Genomic DNA, 22,400 nt, shown 5'->3' with positions numbered 1-22,400 from the left:
TTGGTAAATTTCTGCAGTGCATCTTGTAAATAGGATGCACTGCTGTTGCAGTGGTGAAGGGAGTGAATGCTTGTGGATGTGGTGCCAAGCAAGTGGGCTGCTGTGTCCTGGCTGGTGACAAGCTTCTTCTTACTACTAATGCTACTGAAGTAAATGAAACTAACAGGAAACCAAATCCTGTGTTCCTTACACTCGGTATTACTCTGAGGAAGGGCAGAGCATTGCTCCTTAGTGTCCTGTCCAATATTTATTTCTCAACCAATATTACAATGATCTTTATTATTTTGTAGTTGAAGGAACCTTTTCCTGTCCAAATTGCCTGTCGCCTTTCTAACAAAGCAAAAGTGATTGCAGTTCTTTGGCTATAAAACATTTTGAGACAGCTCAGCAGCAGAGGATGGTTGTTCAGTTTCCTGTCCTTGCAATAGAACTGGCAGTCAAGCCCACAACGATCTGACTCCGAGGCGGGAGTGCTCCCAACTGACCTACCACTAACATAGAAATGGAAGACCGGTATTCATTCTGTGCTTTTCACTACCACTGGACACCACAGAGCACTGAACAGTGAAAGACGTTAGGATGGGGGTTCGAGAATATTGATCCCCGCACCTTTTTCTAATTTCAAAAGTATACTTTATTCATAAAAACCTTTATTTATATGTACACATAGTCACTAGGGCAGTTCGATTCTGTACAGTAGTATATGGAGAAACAAACAAACATTGGAAACGAAAACAGAAATTGCTGGAAAAGCTCAGCAATTCTGGCAGTGTCTCTTGAGAGAAATCAGAGTTAACGTTTCACGTCAAGTAATCCTTCCTCAAACATTAGAGTTTGACTGTGTCCGACAAACAAGCCAAAGGTGTTTTTTACTTATACAAAACTACCTTTCCATACATTTGAGGCACCAGATGAGTGCATTAACTGAACAAACCCAAGCAGTAGTGAAGGAATGCTGATACTGTTCAAAATCAGAATAGACTGTGGCTTGAAGAGGAATTTGCAGGCAGTGGTCTATGTATCAAACTTAGAATGCAGTGGTGCAAGAATGCAGCTGATTATCACCTCTTGAGGACAATTAAGGATGAGCAATAAATGCTGGCATAACCAGTGATGCTTTCATCCCATTAGTGCTATATAAGAAGTGAGCTTTCTGGCCAATTCTTTGGTCAATATGCAAACTATTTGGCATCATTACAGATGCAGTGTTAAACTGGCCAATGGACAGGGATACTTAAATAGGAACATTTCTTTCTGCTGTCATTGGTCAAAATGTAAACAGAAATAACCTCTGGAGTTTGGATGTTAGATGAAAAGTACATAGTTAAACTCGAATCTTTCAGCTGTCAGTGACTGTAATGATCGGTCACTGAAGTTACAGGAGGAACTGGATTTCCCACAACTTCTTAGTAAATCAACAGATGGACAAATGCACCAAATGCAACATTACCCCCATCCTCCCCTTGACGTTTCATTACTGACTAATCTTTCCAACTCAGCTGTGTGCTCTTTGAAGCTTGAGTAGTTGTTTTACTTAAGGGTCATTGAAGATTCATGAAGCGTTGAATAATTTGCCATTCCTGTGCACCAGCAGGTTGAATCAATCTGCCGCCTTGATTTGATTAGTCAGCCTTGGCTGGCCCATGGGATTTACTGAAAATCCCCTCATTTGCTCTGCGACTGATTATAAAGTTAACTTTTGCATGTTGAGGTTGAATATTAAATAGTAGCTTTTCCTTGTTTCCACAGAATGGATAATGATATTAAGGAGCCTTTTAATTGGGATGTTAGCTTTGAGGAAGACAGCAGATTACCATTTTAATCCCCCGAATGTCAGCACCTAGTTCACCCAAGTTGGCGAGATGCACATACTTCATAGTGTCACGTTAACATGCCTGACACCCAATCTCCATCTAGCAATATCAGTGGCAACTTGCATTTATATAGCACCTTTAACAGAGTGAAACATGATTTGAATGTGTGTAATCAACTGAAAAGCAATACTTAACCAATGGAGCGTTTTGGTCAAGTGGCCAAACGCATGATCAAAGGGGTAGATTTTAAGGAGCATCTAAAAGGAAAAACAAATTGTTGTGAAGCAGTAAGGTGTGAAAAGGCAATTCCACAGCTTAGATTCGGAATGGCCTTTCCATTTCTTCACCGGTCATCGCTGTTTCTTTGCTTGGTATGATTGTTAGGAGGGTTTAGTGCTGCAGGATGTGGGTCCCCAGAACAGTACCTGGGTCTCTGGATTAATAATCCAGCAATAATACCACCAGGTTGTAGCCTCCACCCCCGCACCACCCCAGCAAGACGTCCATCCTGGGTCATCATTTGATATCCTGTCACATGGACAACCTGCCAGCATCCTTTTTTAAGACTGATGGGCAGAATACCTTCCTCCTAAAAGGAAGGCATGGTGGCTCAGTGGTTAGCATTGATGCCTCACAGTGCCAGGGATCCAGGTTCAATTCCCGCCTCGGACAACAGTCTTTGTGGAGTTTGCATGTTCTCTCTGTGGGTTTCCTCCAGATGCTTTGGTTTCCTCTCACAGTCCAAAGATGTGCAGGGTAGGTGAGTTGGCCATGCTAAATTGCCCATAGTATTAGATGCATGAGGTTGGGGAATGAGTCTGGGTAATCTTCGGAGGGTCAGTGTGGACTTGTTGGGCCAAAAGGCCTGTTTCCATACTGTAGGGAATTTAATCTAAAAAGAGTCAGCACGGATGGCTGCCAAGCCCACAAGATTCCCATCCCAAAGAAGAGCAGGAAAAGGGACATCAGGGAGCCAGCATCTCAAAGAGTGGGTGAGGAGTTGGATATCTGTCAGGCCCATGAGGGAGCATCTCAGAGTGGGAGGCTCTAACTTTGGGGAAGTCTCAAGGTCTATCCCAGTTACTGGGGAGTCAGAGAGGCAGCGAACCTGCGAGGCAGAAGTTCTGTTAGAACATACAACTGAGAACCAAGACCAATACGGAGGGGTGGGATGGAGGTGAAAAAGCATTTGGAGAAGCAGAGAGGAATTACGAGAAAAGATTGGCGGTCAACATAAAGGGGAATCTCAAAGTGTCCTACAATCACATAAGTGGTATAACGATGGAAAAATGAGGAGTAGGGCTGATTAGAAATCAAAAAGGGGGTTTAATCATGGGCGCAGTGGCATGGCTGAGACGTAAGAGGAAGACTTTGCATCTATGTTTACTGAGGAGCAAATGCTACCCAAGTCGTAGTCACTGGAAGAGTTCCAAAGTGATGAGGAGGAAACATAGGATAGGCTATCGATGCTTATGTTGACAAGGCACGGACCAGATGAGATGCATCAAAGGATATCGAATGAAGTGAGATTGGAAGTTGCAGGGGCACTGCACATCATGTTCCAGCCTTTCATGGACTCAGGGAAAGTAGCTGAAGAGTGGAGAATGGCAGGCATGACAGCTCAAGAAAGGGTGTAAGAAAGAAAACCCAGAAATTACAGACCGGTTCGTTGAAGTTCCTTGAAGCAGTTGTTCAGGGTAGAACTCATAATCATGTGGAAGTCATTAGGTTGTTTATGAAGAATCAGCATGGATTTCAAAACGGAAAATTATTTGTGACTAACTTGCTGGAGTTTTGTGAAGTGGTAACCAGAACGGTTAATGAGGGTAATGCTGTTGCTGTGGTGTACTTCCAGAAGGTGTTCAGTATAGTGCCACACAACAGACTTTTGAGAAAAGCTAACGCTCATTGAATAAAAGCAGCTTAGATACAAAATTGGCTGGATGGAAGTCTTTTGGAGAAAATATAGAGAATCACCAGGAGACGCAGAGAGTTCTTCAAGAGGTAGGTCTTTTATTTGCAAACAAAAAACCGTGACACTGAGAAAGCAGATTCTCGAATGCCCACGAACCTCAGAGCCTGTGGATTTTTAATTTTTTTTAATCATGTTTCTGTTAGCTTATCAGCATATCCAACTATATTAATCAAAGTACCTCACTCTAGCTACACAATAAACCAGTGATGTTAGTTCCCATTATCTCTTTAGTTGTACATTCTACTTAATGTTATTCTAATGTCACGGTTAGATATTTATTGCTAACTCTGCTACAGTGATCTTCTATTCCAAATTAACGTGTCATGATAGATATTTAACTATTCCATCTATTACAATAGTCTCCTGTCTCAAGCTGACTCTACTGACTATTAATTAGATATTTTAATGTCATGTCCCAAATATTTATGGTCCCAACCCTGTCATAATAACACTTAACAAAGAAACTTGCTTTATTACTTGTCTCATTTCGCCATAGTGACCTTTCAGCCTTAACCTTACTCTGCTAATTGTTGTAAGAGCGTTCCACTATGGTTATCCCATCCTGCCTTCCACAGACCACAGATTGCCAGTGGTCTTCATGGGGTAACCCTTAGCAGGAGAATCGATGTTTCGGGCATAAGCACTTCAGGAATGAGGAGGGTGTGCCAAGCGGGCTAAGATAAAAGGTAGGGAGGAGGGGCGTTGGGAATACGATAGGTGGAAGGAGGTGAGGGTGATAGACTGGAGAGGGAGTGGGGGCGGAGAAGTCAGGAAGAAGATTGCAGGTCAAGAAGGCGGTGCTGAATCCGGGGGTTGGGACTGAGAAAAGGTGGGGGGAGGGGAAATGATGAAGCTGGAGAAATCTGCATTCATCCCTTGTGGTTGGAGGGTTCCTAGGCGGAAGATGAGGCGCTCTTCCTCCAACCGTCGTGTTGCCATGGTCTGGCGATGGAGGAGGCCACGGACCTGTATGTCCTTGGCGGAGTGGGAGGGGGAGTTAAAGTGTTCAGCCACGGGGTGGTTGGGTTGGTTGGTGCGGGTGTCCCAGAGGTGTTCTCTGAAACGTTCCACAAGTAGGCAGCTTGTCTCCCCAATGTATAGGAGGCCACATCGTGTGCAGTGGATGCAGTAAATGATGTGTGTGGAGGTGCAGGTGAATTTCTGACAGATATGGAAGGATCCCTTGGGGCCTTGGAGGGACGTGAGGGGAGATGTGTGGGCGCAAGTTTTGCATTTCTTGCGGTTCCAGGGGAAGGTGCCGGGAGTGGAGGTTGGGTTGGTGGGAGGTGTGGATCTGATGAGGGAGTCGCGGAGGGAGTGGTCTTTCCGGAACGCTGATAGGGGTGGGGAGGGAAATATATCCTTGGTGGTGGGGTCTGTTTGGAGGTGGCAGAAATGACGAAAGAGCGGAGGAGCAGGAAGTGGAGGAGATGCAGTGGAAAGCATCGTCAACCACGTCTGAGGGGAAATTGCGGTCTTTGAGGAAGGAGGCCATCTGTGTTGTTCGGTATTGGAATTGGTCCTCCTGGGAGCAGCTGCCACCAGCTCGTGGACACCTCCTCCTATTGCCCCCTTAACCATGACCCCACTTCCCATCACCAAACCATCATCTCCCAGACCATCCATAACCTCATCAACTCGGGGGATCTCCCATCCACCGCCTCCAACCTCATAGTCCCACAACCCTGCACCGTCCGTTTCTACCTCCTGCCCAAAATCCACAAACCTGACTGCCCCGGCCGACCCATTGTCTCAGCCTTCTCCTGCCCCACCGAACTCATTTCTGCATACCTTGACACGGTCCTGTCCCCCTTAGTCCAAGAACTCCCCACCTACGTTCTGGACACCACCCACGCCCTCCACCTCCTCCATGATTTTCGCTTCCCCGGTCCCCAACGCCTTATCTTCACCATGGACATCCGGTCCCTATACACCTCCATCCAGCATCACAAAGGCCTCAAAGCCCTCCGCTTCTTCCTTTCCCGCCAAACCAACCAGTACCCTTCCACTGACACCCTCCTTCGACTGACTGAACTGATCCTCACTCTGAACAACTTATCTTTCCAATCCTCCCACTTCCTCCAAACCAAAGGCATGACTGACCGTATTGGCGCTACCTCGTGCTCCCACGAGGAGGTTGAACAGTTGATCCACTTTATTAACACCTTCCACCCCAACCTCAAATTTACCTGGACCGTCTCAGACTCCTCCCTCCCCTTCCTAGACCTCTCCATTTCTAACTCAGACAACCGACTCAACACGGACGTTTACTATAAACCGACTGACTCCCACAGCTACCTAGATTACACCTCCTCCCACCCTGGCTCCTGTAAAAACGCCATCCCATATTCCTAATTCCTTCGTCTTCGCCGCATCTGCTCCCAGGAGGACCAATTCCAATACCGAACAACCCAGATGGCCTCCTTCTTCAATGACCACAATTTCCCCTCAGATGTTGTTGACGATGCTGTCCACCACATCTCCTCCACTTCCCGCTCCTCCGCCCTTGAACCCCACCCCTCCAATCGCCACCAGGACAGAACCCCACTGGTCCTCACCTACCACCCCACCAACCTCCAGATACATCGTATCATCCTTCGTCATTTCCGCCACCTCCAAACAGACCCCACCACCAAAGATATATTTCCCTCCCCACCCCTATCAGCGTTCCGGAAAGACCACTCTCTCCGCAACTCCAGCATCAGATGCACACCTCCCACCAACCCAACCTCCACTCCCGGCACCTTCCCCTGCAACTGCAAAAAATGCAAAACTTGCGCCCACACATCCCCCCTCACTTCCCTCCAAGACCCCAAGGGATCCTTCCATATCCGTCAGAAATTCACCTGCACCTCCACACACATCATTTACTGCATCCACTGCACTCGATGTGGCCTCCTATACATTGGGGAGACAGGCCGCCTACTTGTGGAACGTTTCAGAGAACACCTCTGGGACACCCTCACCAACCAACCCAACCACTCCGTGGCTGAACACTTTAACTCCCCCTCCCACTCTGCCAAGGACATACAGGTCCTTGGCCTCCTCCATCGCCAGACCATGGCAACACGACGGTTGGAGGAAGAGCGCCTCATCTTCCACCTAGGAACCCTCCAACCACAAGGGATGAATGCAGATTTCTCCAGCTTCATCATTTCCCCTCCCCCCACCTTTTCTCAGTCCCAACCCCCGGATTCAGCACCGCCTTCTTGACCTGCAATCTTCTTCCTGACTTCTCCGCCCCCACCCCCTCTCCAGTCTATCACCCTCACCTTAACCTCCTTCCACCTATCGTATTCCCAACGCCCCTCCCCCAAATTCCTCCTCCCAACCTTTTATCTTAGCCTGCTTGGCACACCCTCCTCATTCCTGAAGAAGGGCTTATGCCCGAAACGTCGATTCTCCTTCTCCTTTGATGCTGCCTGACCTGCTGCGTTTTTCCAGCAACACAGTTTTAAGTTCTGATCTCCAGCATCTACAGTCCTAACTTTCTCCTATGCTTTAACCCTTCCCATGCTTTCATGCTCTTTATTTTCCATAATAGTGAACATAAAATAGAGGTTGATTGATATTTTTTGGGCTGGAGGGGACTTTTTACTAGAGTTCCCTAAGGAACTCTTGCTTGTCTGATATATATATTAATGATCTAGATTTTGGTGTGGAAGAGCCAAATTCCAAATTTTATGACAACAAAACATGGAAAAATTGCAAACTGAGAAGCGTGTAGAACTTCAAAAGGACATTGATATGTTGATGGAGTGGGCAATTGGGCAGCAGATGGGGTTCAATGCAGAACAACATGATGCATTTTAGTCAGAAGAACGTACATAGACTAGGGGGTACAATACTCTGCAAGAGCAGAGAAGCCTGTGTGTGCATAGATCACAGAAGGCAGCATGAGATGGAGAGAACAACTAATAAAGCAATCTGTGTCCTGGGCTGGATTACTGGGGCATCAAGTACAAGAGTAAGGAGGTCATGCTGAACTTGTACAAGGCATTTGTTAGACTTCAGCAGGAGAAATGAGTACAGTTCTGGGTACTGCACTGTAACAAGGACTGGAGAGAGTGCATGAGAGATCGACAACTATGATTCCACGGATGAGGAACTTCAGTAATGGTGATCGATTGGAGAGGTTGGGACTGTTTTCTTGGAGGAGAAAAAGCTAAAAGAAGAGCTGGTAAAAGTTTTCAAGATCACAAAAGATCTGACCAGAGTGAAGGGGGTGAGAAACAATTTCTGCTCATAAATGGGTCCAAGAGTGGGAGGGCACAGATTGAAGGTGATTTGCAAAAGTAGCAAATATGACGTAAGAAATAACTTTTTTCATACAACACATAGTTCAGGACTGGCACCAAATCCCATAGTTCACTGGAGAGCCAGTGCAGACATAATGGGCCAAATGGCCTCCCTCTGCACTATTACAATTCTGAGACAATATCAGCGTGGGATCTGATTCTTCCCTGAAATGAACAAATTGTAGGAATCAAAAGCACCATCTAATTTCCCTGTTTGTGAGAGATATAAGTTTGCTAGTTCATTCTTCAGCTTATGGTTGTCACACCATTCTGAGCTGCAGGTCACGATAGGGTGCATCACTCAGCTATCTCCTTGGACAGCAGCAATTTAAAGACAGGAAGAAGCTGTTTAAACCCCTCAAGCCTGTTCCACCATGCATTCAGATTGTGGCTGATCTGTGTTCTGTGTTTTAAGAAAAAAGTGCTGTATGCTCCTCATTTTTTTTGAATACCTTTGCTTCATTGGTTTATAAACAGTTATAAATATAATAAAAGGCAGTTTATCCTGTTGAGGCATTTGACGGTCATGTAATAAAATGCTGTAGCAGCAGTACACGAGCAAGAAGGACAGAAACCAGGAGCAGGAAGAGGCCATTCAGCCCTTCGATCTTGCTCCACTATTCAATATGATCGTGGCTGACCCTCTATTTCAATGTCATATTCTTGCATTCTCTCTATACCTCTTGGTGCCTTTAATATCTAAAAACTTAACGAACTGTAAATCTCTTAAAAATATGAACCAAAAACAAGTTTGAATCTCACACACACACACACACACACACACACACACACACACACACACACACACACACAAACAAACCCCATCCCCACCCCACGCAATACTTTTCAGTTCTCATTGTTGTTATTGTGGCTGGGTGCAGGAAATCTTTTCTGACAAAAATGTATTGAATGTAATTTTCCACTAGTTGAAGATACTTGTGTCAGTGGATGTAGTCAAGTTTTGGCTGCTTCCCAGAAATATGGTGAAGACAGTGAGGGAATAAACTATAAGATTGTTTTTGTTAATAAACCTGTTCAGGTATGTTATGACAGACCTCCAGGGCAGGTGGGACTTGAACCTGGAACCTCTTGCCCAGAGATAGGGCCACTACCACTGCACCACAAGAACGCTTGAGGAACTAACTATAGGTAATAGTTGGATCTAATGTTGTAGTTTCAGAATAAATCACTAAAATCCACTTGCAGGAAAAAGAACCTTTCACAGTTCGAATGGCTAAGTATTTTAAGTGCACACCCTAGATAGATGAAGCCTCAGGGATGGCGATGGCCTAATGGTATTATCACTTGAGTATTAATCCAGAGACCCAGGTAATGTTCTGGGGACATGAATCCCACCATGCCAGTTCGTGGAATTTGAATTCAGTAAAAATCAGGAAATTAAAAGTCTAATCAATGTCAGTTTTGGAAAACCTCTTGGTCTGGCCGATATGTGACTCCAATCCCACAGCAATGTTGGTTGGCTCTTAACTGCCCTGTGGGCAAATAGCGAGGTACAATAAATGCTGGCCTAACCAGATTCGTCCATATCCTGTGAATGCATTTTTTAAAAAAGTGTTGAATCAGAAATATGAGATCTACCCTTTAAATGTGGCTACACCATTTGTCTTAAATTGAAAAGTTTATGTAGCAGTTCCAACGTGTATGTACACTCTTTACTGTACCCTCTAGCACAACATTTGCAGGGATTGTTTTTCTATTTGCCAGGCTGTTGCCAGTATCTGTATAGAAATCGTCCTTTGATATGCTGCATAATGAGGTCATGGCATTAGCTGTGAGGACTATTCTGTCTGAATCCAGTGATGTTTGAAACATTCTGCAGTCTCCGGGTATCACTCAGCACTTTGTCTCCGCTCTCCAGAAATAAGAAAAGCTGGTGGCCTGTGCATTCAGATTCTCATTATACTCATTATGTCTTGAATTTAAATCTTGTATCATTTTGGATTAAAGGATAACCCAGGCTTTTAGGTAAAAGATGATTAATATAATCAGGTGTTGGTTTCAGGGCCTACTGGCCTTTGCTGTTGCTGGAAGATTGTTAGTGTGAATTTCATTTTAATAACCACCTCTGGGGTGGTAATAAAGATGTCTAATATAGATTCAAATGTAAATCATTAATTTACTGCTAAGACTGATGTATCTCTGAAGGCAGGCTTCACTCAATTTCCATTACAGTCCAAAATACTGCAGGCCTCCTAATATTAAAAACAAATTAAATAAATGCTGAAATTATCCAAGTGAATTGCAATTCAATGCTGTTTCCTCGCACAGTGCAAGATTGTAAATCCTTTTAATCAGTTTTGAGCATAAAAGGAATATTTCTTATCTCCAGTAAACCTTCAGACAGACTGGGCTTGTACCGCATCTCTCTCACATCACATTCCTTATGAAGGGCTCCTGCCCGAAACGTAAATTTTCCTGCTCCTCAGATGCTGCCTGACCTGCTGTGCTTTTCCAGCACCATTCTGATCTTGATTCTAATCTCCAGCATCCGCGGTACCCACTTTGGCCACATCTCTCACACACATCTGTAATTCCCAACACATTGGCAGGGTTGCTTTAGGAACCTTTTGGGTTACGCTAACTTGGTCCATCAGACTGAGGAGGGTCCTTGCCACAGAATACCTGAGTAATGACAGATGGGGGTTGGAGGAAGGCTGTGAGAGATAGGAGTGGGTCAGTGAAAGGTAAAGGAAGTGAAAAAGTGGAAATTTAAAAAGCTAAGGAGTGAAAAGCATTTTTTTAAAAAAAAAACTACTTTCCACATTGGCAGTCAGTCATTAGTTTTGGGAATCTTGACCTTCTTAATGGAGGTGATGGTCCAATGGTATTTCGCTAATCTGGACTGCTAATCCAGAGACCTAGCTAATGTTCTGAGCACCATGGCAGAGGGTGGAATTTGAATTCAACATAAATCTGGAATTAAGTCTGATGATCATGAATCCATTGTCGATTGTTGGAAAAACCCATCAAGTTCACAAATGACCTTTCGGGAGGGAAACTGCCATCCTTACCTGGTCTGGCCTATATGTGACTCCAGACCCACAGCAACGTGGTTGACTCTTACTGCCCTCTGGGCAATCAGGGATGGACAATAAATGCTGGTCTAACCGGCGACACCCACATCCTATGAATGAATTTTAAAAAAGGGCCGAGCAAGCAATGGCCCACATCCCAAGAACTAGTTAAAATAAAAACTCACTACATATCTCAATCTCACATTCTAATCTCTACCACAACCTCACCCCATCCATTCTTGTGTCAGCGTCTCCACCATTCCTGACATCTTTGCGTCCCTCCAACCTGCTCTCAAGCACAATCCCTATTTTCTTTGCCCCATCTTTGGTGGATGGAACATCGACAGACTGACCCTTCAAGTTCCTCCTCAAATCCATTCACCTGCAATGCAGCACCTCAGCAGTGCCACAATGTAGCAGCAGTCCACAGAGTAAGCCTGGAGATATACTGTCACTTTTTACATTAATATGAGGCTGCAGCTCAGTATGAAGATGACAAGTTGGACCTGGAGCCTGGTCACATTCCAGGATGTACAAAACATTTGGCCTCCTTAATTGGGAAGGTTGTTCTGCACATTCTAGCTCTTCAGTAACCATGGGGACATAACTTGACTGCGAGCTAACAGATGCTAGTGGCAGCTGAAAATGTGTTGCTGGAAAAGCGCAGCAAGTCAGGCAGCATCCAAGGAGCAGGAGAATCGACGTTTCGGGCATGAGCCCTTCTTCAGGACTCATGCCCAAAATGTCGATTCTCCTGCTCCTTGGATGCTGCCTGACCTGGTGTGCTTTTCCACAACACATTTTCAGCTCTGATCTCCAGCATCTGAAGTCCTCACTTTCTCCTAGATGCTAGTGGCAGTCTGTTAAACCTTCTGGCACTTTATAAAGAGTCAGCTAATTGTGGGCTTTCATGTCTGTGCTCTCAACTTTAACATTTTGTGGATGCGTACATGATAGGAAGATCAATTGCCCTCCAACCTCAGGCAGTGATCTTGCTGTCTATGCTTCACATTTCGAGCAGCATGGAAGAGAACTGAAACCTGAAAACTCCAATCAACAAAAAAAATTATACAAGTTGTGTCTAGTTTCTTCATTATTGTCTAGAATGCAAACACAGCCACTGGTGTGTGTATGAGTTGATGAAAAGCACTCATTCGGAATGAGACACTGACCTTACTTTTAAAAGTGTTGCCTACTTTGAAATATTTAATTCTGACAAGCAATCACAACTCTGTTTACTTTAATCACCTTGATTTTGTTCTTTTTTTTGATGATCATCCTGATCACACCAAAATTGATTGCACAGTAGAACAGTGCAGAAGGTTTACTAAGATTAAAAAGGCATCTTGATCAAAGGGGTCAATAGGCTAAAAAATGGCAGATGGAGTTCAATCTCCAATTGCTCAGTCTCTTGAGTATAGGAGTTGGGAAGTCATGTTGAGGTTATATAGGACATTGTTGAGGCCTCTTCTGGAGTACTGTGTCCAGTAATAGGAATGGTATTATGCTGGAGAGGATTCAAGAGATTTACCAGGATGTTGCTGGGTATAGAAGGTTGGAGTTATAAAGAAAGGCTGGATACGATGGGACCTTTTTCACTGGAGCAGAGAAGATTGAGAGGTGACCTGATAGAAGTTCATAAAATCATGAGGGGTATAGATAGGGTTAATGGAGCTGCAGCTCAGTATGAAGATGACAAGTTGGAGCTGGAGCATGGTTGCATTCCAGGATGTGCAAAACATTTGGCCTCCTTTAATTGGGAAGGTTTTAGGATGAGGGATTTCAAGACTAGGGGGCACATTTTTAAGGTAAGACAAGAGAGATTTTTAAAAAGATATGAAGGTCATTGTTTTTACACAGAGGGTGGTTCGCATGTGGAATGAACTTCCTGAGGAAGTGGGGGCTGTGGGCACAGTTACAACGCTTAAAAGACATTTGGATGAGTAGATGAATAGGAAATGTTTGGAGGGACATGGCAGTCGGGTGTGACTAGTTTGGGATTATGTTCAGCATGGACTGGTTGGACCAAAGGGTCTGTTTTCATGCAGTACGACTCTATGACTCCTGCCATGGATAGCTTTGAGGACTGAGGATCTTAACAGAAACTTGAGCCCAAACCCAAGTTCTGGATAAAGCAAAGGTACTTCTTAGTTGAGAGTGGGGTGCTGGAAAAACACGGCAGGTCAGGCAGCATCTGAGGAGCAGGAGGATTGATGTTTTGGGCAAGAGCCCTTCATCAGGAATTCCTGATGAAGGGTTCTTGCCTGACACATTGATTCTCCTGCTCCTCGGATGCTGGCTGAAGTGCTGTGCTTTCCAGCACCCCACTCTCGACACTGATCTCCAGCATCTGCAGTCCTCACTTTCTCCCAAAGATACTTCTGAACTGAGTCACAATGGTACCAGTATCTCAGACTTCATTCATTCCTGTAGTGTTTAATCATGGAATGGTTACCTCAGACCAGAGGTCATTTGCCTGTCGTTTCTGTATCCCTCTCTGCAAGATCAACTCACCTAGTCCCATCCCCCTGCCATTTCCCCATAGCACTGCAAAAGTTTTCTCTGCAGCTGATGCCCAATTCCCTTTTGAAAGCCATGACTGATTCTGCTTCAACCATACTCTCAGGCAATACATTCCAGATCCTAATCACTCACTCCATTAAAAAAATGTCTTTCTTCATGTGCCTTTGATTATAGAGTCATAGAGCTATACAGCATAGAAACTGACCCTTCGGTCCAACTCATCCATATCTTCCAGATATTCTAAATAAATCTGGTCCCATTTGCCAGCAGTTGGCCCATATCCCTCTAAACTCTTCCTACTCATATATCCATCCAGATGCCTTTTAAATGTTGTAATTGTACTAGCCTCCAACACTTCCTCTTGCAGCTCAATCCATACATGCAGCATCCTCTGTGTGAAAAGGGCGTCACGTGGGGCCCTTTTGTATCTTTCCCCTCTCACCCTAAACCAGTTTTAGACTCCCCCACCCCAGGGAAAAGACCTTGTCTATTTACCCTATCCATGCCCCTCATGATTTTATCAACCTCTATAAGGTCACCCCTCAGTCTCCAATGGTCCAGGGAAAATAGTCTCAGCCTATTCAGTCTCTCCCTATAGCTCAAACCCACCAACCCTGGCAACATCCTTGTAAATCTTTTCTTTTGCCATTTGGTACCTGGATCAATCATTGTAATTTTCCACCCATCAGAAACCAGAGCTTTTCTTAAAAATGTTTCAATCCTTTAAAATCAAAAGTTGAATGATCCTCTGCTAATTTCCTTTACACTTTGACAATCAGCAAACCTTGTGATGAACTGTAGACTTCAATCAGTGGTTTATTATTTCCAAACCTCAAACATGATTTATCATGAAAGGTTGCATGAATCTTCAGCATCAGACAAGTAAATGCTGTGAATTAGTTGCAATTGCTGAACATTTCCTTCATGATATACGGAATGGCCCAGATCTGCACTGGGATACAAAGCTCATTAATATAACTTATTATTAACAAGGCACTTTTGCAAACTCAATCGCAAGTGAAGCGCATTGACAGACAAGTCTTGAATAGAACAATCCACAAGCTCACACATTGTCTGAACAAAGTGGGAGATGGAAATGTTGAGTTTCGAGCTATCATCAACTGACTATAAAATCAGGCAGCTGTTTAAACTGCTCATACTGCATTCTGATGGCTTAGGACATTAATTACCTGAACTCTAATTAAATTACACAGCTCCCATTGTCACTGTTACTATCTCATTAACTCTTGGCGTGCTTACCTCCTTTTGCACATTTTTCTGTGTCTTAACCATTGCCACTTCATTTGCCATGCAGATTCCTTTTACGTTCCTAAATCCACAAACTTTACAGTAAAGTTACAACCCAGGGTGAAGGTTGTTAAAAGATTGGAAAGATGAGGGGAGAAATTTAAATCTAAACTCCCAGAGTCCAGGTGGAAAAAGTGAACTTTCCAAATGTTGTCCCATGTTGCATCATTTTTACTGTTTTGGGTGATTGAGATGTTTGCCTGATTTAATTGCATACCTCACAACAGGAACTCATTTGCATTCCTAAGTGTCTCTAAAACAAAGTATGACCGAGCCACATCAGCATCAGGCAACCGTCCAGCAGATCAGGATGTAGATTTTAAGGATTGTCTTAAAGGAAGAAAGGGAGGAGGAGAGTTGTTAGAGTGGGCATTCCACAGTTTGAGGCCTAGGCCCCACTTCCAATAATAGTTTTCTCCTCTTCCCTCATCGCCCACTCGGGGTGCAACAAGTTTTTCAACTCGGTTTTCAAGTTTCAAAATCCAGTCACAGTGGACCCAAGTTTGGGAGGCACCACTTTATGAGTTTGGTGCATCTTTAACCACTGACATTGCTGTCATCAATACCCAAAGGAGACACTATAGGTGGGAGACAATGGCCTCATGGTATTATCACTGGACTGTTAAACCAGAAACCCAGGGGAGAGTTCTGGGGATCCGGGTTTGAATCCTCCATGGCAGATGGTGGAATATGAATTCAATAAATGTCTGGTATTTAGAGTCTAATGATGACCATGAATGCATTGTCAATTGTTGGTAAAACCCACCTGGTTCGCTAATGTCCTTGAGGGAGGGAAACTGCCATCCTTACCTAGTCTGGACTACATGTGACTCCAGACCCAAGCAATGTGGTTGACTCTTAACTGCCCTCTGGGCAATTAGGGATGGGCAATAAATGCTGCCTAAGCAGCAATGTCCTTATCCCATGAATGAATAAAAGGTAGGTTTAGAATTTATCTTTGCAGGACCAGGTGCATAGGCATGTCTTCTCAACGCAAAGTTTGAGCAGAGTTCTGGTTGTTCTGTTCTTTGAAGACAGTGAACCAGCCAGCTATCTCTGTCTACACATTGTGGTTGGAGCGTCATCCATTCAAAATGGACCTAACTTCCCACCATAGCTGCTTGACTGGAGTTAAAATGCCCCTCGCCATCTCCCAACCAAAGAAAGACTAGAGGATAAATTAGAAAAAAGTCATTAGTTACTGTCAAGCCTGGTTTCTGAAGTGCGCAGCGTCTCGGGAAGACCATCTCTGGTTTTGAACTCCTGACTTGCAATAAATGCAGGAACATGAGTTTATAGAGCAGTGTGGAAGTGCAAAACATCACAATTCACCAAATGATCTGAGAAATCTATCATCTTGCCATTTTCAAACAAAAATATTGCTGTTATCCTGCCCCTTATTTAGGCTGCGTCTTGGAAAAGATTTATTTGATTTACAAACTGCCTGCAGAGTGGTCAAAGATCTGTTTATTTTCAAGCATTATCCAAAGAGTGATTTCATGAGCAAATTGATTTTTCTTTCCCTGACAGACAGTAATGCTGATAAAGTAGAAACAGACTAGATTTACAAAGTGGCCTGAGTTTTCCCACAGGCCTCAGGACCATATTGTTGTTCTCCAGCCCCCACATAGTATCTCAGTTGTCCAGCCTAGGCAACATTTACAAGAACCCATCGTCATGAGAACTGGTCTTCCCAAGGGAAGTGGGGGGGTCAGGATCCCAAGTGGGTTATTGAGCTGAGATTCTGGGGTCACACGTTTCAAGATAGTAATGACCAATCCCTCTCCCAACCTTCTCTAATTGTCTTCTCCTCTTCCCTTATTGCCCACTGAAGGTGCAAGACAATTTTCAAACCTCAAAATGGGGTCAGAGTGGGCAAGAGTTTGGGATGCACTGTGCTAGAACCTTGGTACGATTTTAACCACTGACTGAACAGTGTTTCTGTCATCGGCATCCTGAGAAGGCAGCACAGTTCGATAAAATCTAAACCTTTGCAGTACCAATTGGAGTGTGCTTATGGGCAGGATCCTAGCTGCTTGGAGGACAGTCATTGTTTCCCTCTACTTTCCTGGGCTCCTTTCGTTTCCAATCCTGTCTGTGCACTGCCAGACTAATTAACTTCATTATCCCCAAAGCATGTGGCAACTTGACTCAGCTCATAATGTGCTCACCTCTAACTGACCAACGTGCGGTGTCATTCTCTGGAGTATCATTCTCCAGGCTGACACTTCAGCAAGGTAATGAAGGATAAATGAAGGTATGTCAGTCACTTACTGTACAAAGGAGAGGATAAAGTTTCCTGGGTCCTAGCTAACATTCTCCCAAACCATGAGCACCAAAAATAGACAAACTGTTCATCTCAGAGGACAGACAAAATGTAGATGGAGTAAAACCTTTGTATTTTTAGAAGGATGTTGTACTGTTTGCCTTATCCATCTTTTTTGAACTTCTTCTTTCTTATTGTCAAGAAATGCAGTACAAGTTACTTACCATTCCAGCAGATCTAACTACTTACGTTTCAGCTGCAGCTCCTGAAATCACCTTCCAATGTTTACAGAAATTGTGCATGTGTAACTGGACTCAAAACATGTGGTGCTGGAAAAGCACAACCGGTCATTCCCGATGAAGAGCTTATGCTCGAAACGTGCTCCCGGATGCTGCCTGACCGGCTGTGGTTTTGCAGCACCACACGTTTTGACTCTGATCTCCAGCATCTGCAGTCCTCACTGTCTCCCTGTGTAACTGAACGTCCACCTCTGGGTCAGTGATATCTTGGGAATAACTTGATTACCTTCTCTTACATTGTACTGGTCTTTGTTCAGTGTGATCCTTTCTGGACTGTCACCTCTATATCAGTAGCTGTAGTTCACTTTTTCTCTGAACCATTTCTTCTTTCCAACTCCATTGGGCTGAGTGCTTTCATGGAATGTGATCCCACTGGTATTTTGTCAAAGTAGCAATTTCCATCAGATTTTCCAACATTGTCCACATGTGGACAATTTCCAGAAGTGTTATATGGCTGCAATTGAAAGCTGAAACTGACCATCTACCGCTACCAGCCACATTCCCACCACAACCTTAGCTGAGATCCTCCAACAAACAGAACAAATTAGAGGATTTTAGACTGAGCCATATATTTAATTAGACCAGGAAATTAATTTACTACCTAACACCAAGGCTTCTTACACAGCATTTTCAAACCCACGACTATTACCATCTAGAAGGACAAGGGCAGCAGATACACGGTAACACCACCACCTATTGGTTTTGCTCCAAACCAGTTACTGTTCTGACTTGAAGATATATTGCCATTCCTTCAATGTCGCTGGATCAGCTTCCTGAAGCTCCTTCCCTAATGCATTGTGTATGTACCTACAGCAATTGGACTTCATCTGTTCAATCAGTCACCACCAAACTAGGCAACTAGGGATAGGCAATAAATGCTGGCCCAGCCTGTGATGTCCATGTTTCATGAATACATAAACAAAAGTGATTATCAGGATAGCAAAGAGGTCTTCCAGCAATACAGCATAAGATTTAATACGATTGAGATCCAACTTTACTGTGCTCCATTCACTAGAAATCTATATTCCTAACCCACTTTACAGTCCACACTGCAGTCACAAATGTGATTTTTGTCCACATTGTATCTTTCAAGCAGCTGAAGGAATTTCCCATGGTACCATTTTTGTCAATATCTATCGCTCAATATATGTCATTGTGAAGTTTAAAATGGCCCATGCTGTCATTGCTGTTGTGAGACCTTTCTCCGGTACAGTCCTGAGGGAGTACTACACTGCTGGAAATACCACGTTTTGGAGGTGATGTTCAACTGAGTGCCTTGTTGCCTGCTCAACTTGATGTACAAAATCCCTTGGATTATTCAAAAGAAGCTCAGGGAAGCCAGTTTGGAATCCTGGCCAGCATCAAGCAATATCACAAAAGATGATTCGCTAGTTGTTATCACAAACACAAATACATTAAAAAAAACAAAAGTGGATGGCAGAATAACAAAGAGCCCTTCCAGGAATACTGCATAAGATTTCATTCCATTGAGACCCAATGTTACTACCACAAGCTGTTTGTGAGAGCTTGCTATGTCTAGGAAGGCTGTTATGTTCCCCACAACAGAAGTATACTTCAAAAATATTTCATTGCCTTTAAAACAACTTAAGATGTCCATTGATTATGGAAAATGCGATATAAATGCAAGTCTTTCTTTTCATGTGTAGATTAGCTACTATGTTTCCTTAATTTCCTTCTGTTCAATGTTCCTTCAGTGTCATTGAATCAAAATCCTGGACCTCTCTCCCTAACCACCTTGTGGGTGTACCCACAGCATATGGACTGCAGCGTTTCAAAAAGGCAGCTCACCATCACCTTCTCAAGGGGCAACTAGGGACAAGCAATAAATGCTAGCCCAGCCAGCGATGCTCAGGTCCCACAACTGAACAGAAAATAATGCAAGACTTCAAAAATACTTAAAACAAAGAGCTGCAGATGCAGGAAATCTGAAACAAGAGCAAACGTTGCTGGAGCAATTCAGCAGGTCTGGCAGCATCTGTGGAGAGAAAGCATGGTTAATGTTTCAAGTCCAGTGTCCCTCCTTTCGCGTTCTGAAGAAAGATCACTGGACCTGAAATGTTAACTCCGCTTCCTCTCTGCAGATGCTGCCAGACCTGCTGGGTTTCTCCAGCAATTTCTACTTTTGCTTCAAGAGTACTTAGCCAGCTGTGAAAGGCGCTATATAAATGCAAATCCTTTCTCTTCCTGTAGCATCATTGTTATGTTTACTGTCACTGCAGTTTGTATCTTATTAATAGTTGCATTGATTGCACTGAACTAATTCTGTCTTGATTTTTCTTGTGTCTTAGGTCATCACAGCTTTTCCGTGCTTTCTACATTCCCATCTTGTCTGAGCAGTACACAGTGTACGCAAACTATACAATTCTGAAACCAAGGCGATCGAAGCCACTGCGGAGAAAGAGTGGAAGCTAGAACATGCACTGGCAAGAGAGGGGGAGCGAGGAATCGCAGTCAGAGACAATGACTGCTAAGCTCTGTGCTGTCTTGTCTCAGCTAATCAGTAGATGTTTACATTTCTTGCCTGCCCTGTAATAATGTATGAAAAGTCAATCATGTGCCCTGCCTGTATTTTTCCTTTCTTGTGCATTCCCTGAGAATTGTTGTGACTTTCGGACAAGACTATGGACCATCTGCTGTAGCCCACCAAGGATAAATTAAAGATGCATTCCACATATCAGTAAACAAATGTGTGCGTCACTGTGTGTTTTCCTGGAGTGATAGTGGTCCGTTCCCATCTGCTTCTGACCATGCCGGCAGCTGGAGTCCATCCCGAAAACTGGCTGAGCAAAGGTTGTATCTTCAAATCTTTAAACAGCTAGCCAGGAGTTTCTTCTCATTGTGATCTGGGCGTTGGTTTCTTGGCCAAGTCTCCACATTTCCTTTACTGTCTGATGGTCAAAAATGAATTGAACTCCAATGTAAATAAATCATGTTGTGCCCTCCCCCATGATATCTCGAGTTAAATTTCTACTCGCTCGGTGCCAGATTTTTTCCAGAGTTGAGGACAAGGGAGAGTAAATGTCCGAGCCTCACATGGTTCAATGGCTGTTACTCTAACACCTGCTAATATTGGCAGGTTTTCTTTAGTATACTCTGCTGCTTTGGAGCTGGGCAATGTCCAAGCTATTAGCTTTAGTCAGAGCTGGAGTAGGATTAACCTAGTCAAGGTTTGGCACCTTTAAATGGTGGTTGGGTGTTCAAATTTTTGTTGGCTTGGCTGTTCCACTGTACAACCATGATGAGGAAGAAAGTGGTTCTCTGGAATAGGTGTATCAGAATCCTCATCCACAAACATCCACTCCCTCTATCGCCGACGCTCCATAGCAGAATTGTATACTATATACAAGATGCACTGCAGAAATTCACCAATTCTCCATAGACAGGCCCTTCCAAACCCATGACACTTCTCTCTAGAAGGACAGGGGAAGCAGATACATGGGAACACCAACACTTCTAAGCTCCCCTCCGAGCCATTCACCATCCCAACTTGAAAAACATCATCATTCCTTCGCTGTCCCTGAGTCATAATCCTGGAATTCCCTCCCTAAGGGCATTGTGGATCTGCCTTCAGCATATGGACTGCAACGGTTCAAGAAGGTAGCTCACCCCCATCTTCTGCAGGTCAACTAGCAACGAGCAATAAATGTTGGCCCAGCCAGTGACACCCACATCCCAAAGAAGAATATCCCTTAATATTTAATATCTATAACAGTGCTAAGAAACTGAAGGTGCCATACTTCAGAGTCATACAGCATGGAAAAAGCCCTTCAGGCCAACCAGACATCCCAATCTGATAGAGTCCCATTTGCCAGCATTTAAACCTTCCTATTCATATACCCATCCAGATGCCTTTTAAATGTAATTGTATCTGTTGCCTCCACTTCCTCTGGCAGCTCATTCCATACGTGCACCCCCCTCTGTGTGAAAAGGTTGTCCCCTCAGGTCCCTTTTAAATCTTTCCCCTCTTAAACCAATGCCCTCTAGTTTTAGATTCCCTGTCCTAGGAAAAATACCTTGTCTATTCACCCTATCCATGCCCCTAATGATTTTACCAACATCTATAAGGTCACCCCTCAGCCTTCAACACTCCAGGAGAATAAAACCCCACCCTACTCAGCCTCTTCATATAACTCAAACCCTCCAATCTCAGCTATATCCTTGTAAATCTGTTCTACATTCTCTTAGTGCCCTGATATTTCATCTGGGTCCAAGTGATTGAATTTAATATTGAATCATAAGACACTTCCCTTGGATGTGAACTAGCATGAGAGAAATTCCAACCAATCTTAGGAAATCTCTCTCTTTGCCAGCTCGATCAGAGATACATTTGGAGCGGGAATTTACCACTGCTATACTAACTGCTGTGTACATACCAGCACAAGCAAAGGTTGAGGAAGCTCTGGATGTGCTGTACTCCACCACTAAAACCCTCGAGACAGTACACCTAGAGGCCCTGTTTATTGTAACTGGCAACTTCAATCAAGCCAATCTAAGGAAGGTGTTGCCCATGTACCACCAGAACATACCTGCCCCACCAGGGGCCAGAACATTTTAGACCACTGCTATATAAGTGTGAAAGATGCCTACCCCTCCATCTCCAGCCCTCATTTCGGGAACTCCGACCACATTGTGTGTTTCTTCTCCCGGCTTACAGGCAAAAGCTCAAGCAGGAGACCCCCCTCGCGGATACAGGTGCAGGAGAAGGAGGCAGAGGATCAATTACGGTGCTGTCTGGAATCAGCTGATTGGGCCGTGTTCAAACAGGCCGCAGGTACCTTGGATGGGTACACCACCACCATCACAGACTTTATCAGCAAATGTGTGGAGGACTGCATACCGAGGGAGTCAATCCGGGTGTTCC

At 44.2% G+C, this 22,400-nt stretch overlaps 1 protein-coding gene across 7 annotated transcripts in view; it reads left to right on the top strand.

Moving 5' to 3' along the window:
* Positions 1-20,225, top strand: part of alg9 (ALG9 alpha-1,2-mannosyltransferase) — a 263,913-nt gene extending 243,688 nt beyond the window's left edge. For all 7 annotated transcript variants that reach the window (XR_015751977.1, XM_043676654.2, XM_043676652.2 and 4 more), the window contains one exon: positions 19,828-20,225. Coding sequence is in view for 6 of the 7 variants with exons in the window: in XM_043676654.2 (XP_043532589.2) it covers positions 19,828-19,951 (124 nt within the window). In the remaining variant the exon portion in view is untranslated. The remainder of the gene's footprint in view (positions 1-19,827) is intronic.
* The last annotated feature ends 2,175 nt before the right edge of the window (positions 20,226-22,400 follow it).

This window comes from Chiloscyllium plagiosum, unplaced genomic scaffold (assembly GCF_037043375.1).
Source record: "Chiloscyllium plagiosum isolate Xiang-an unplaced genomic scaffold, Cpla_swu_hap1 HiC_scaffold_29, whole genome shotgun sequence".
In the NCBI taxonomy this organism is placed as follows: Eukaryota; Metazoa; Chordata; class Chondrichthyes; order Orectolobiformes; family Hemiscylliidae; genus Chiloscyllium; species Chiloscyllium plagiosum.
Note: the sequence above shows the minus strand (reverse complement) of the source record. Positions and strands in the feature narration are given on the sequence as shown.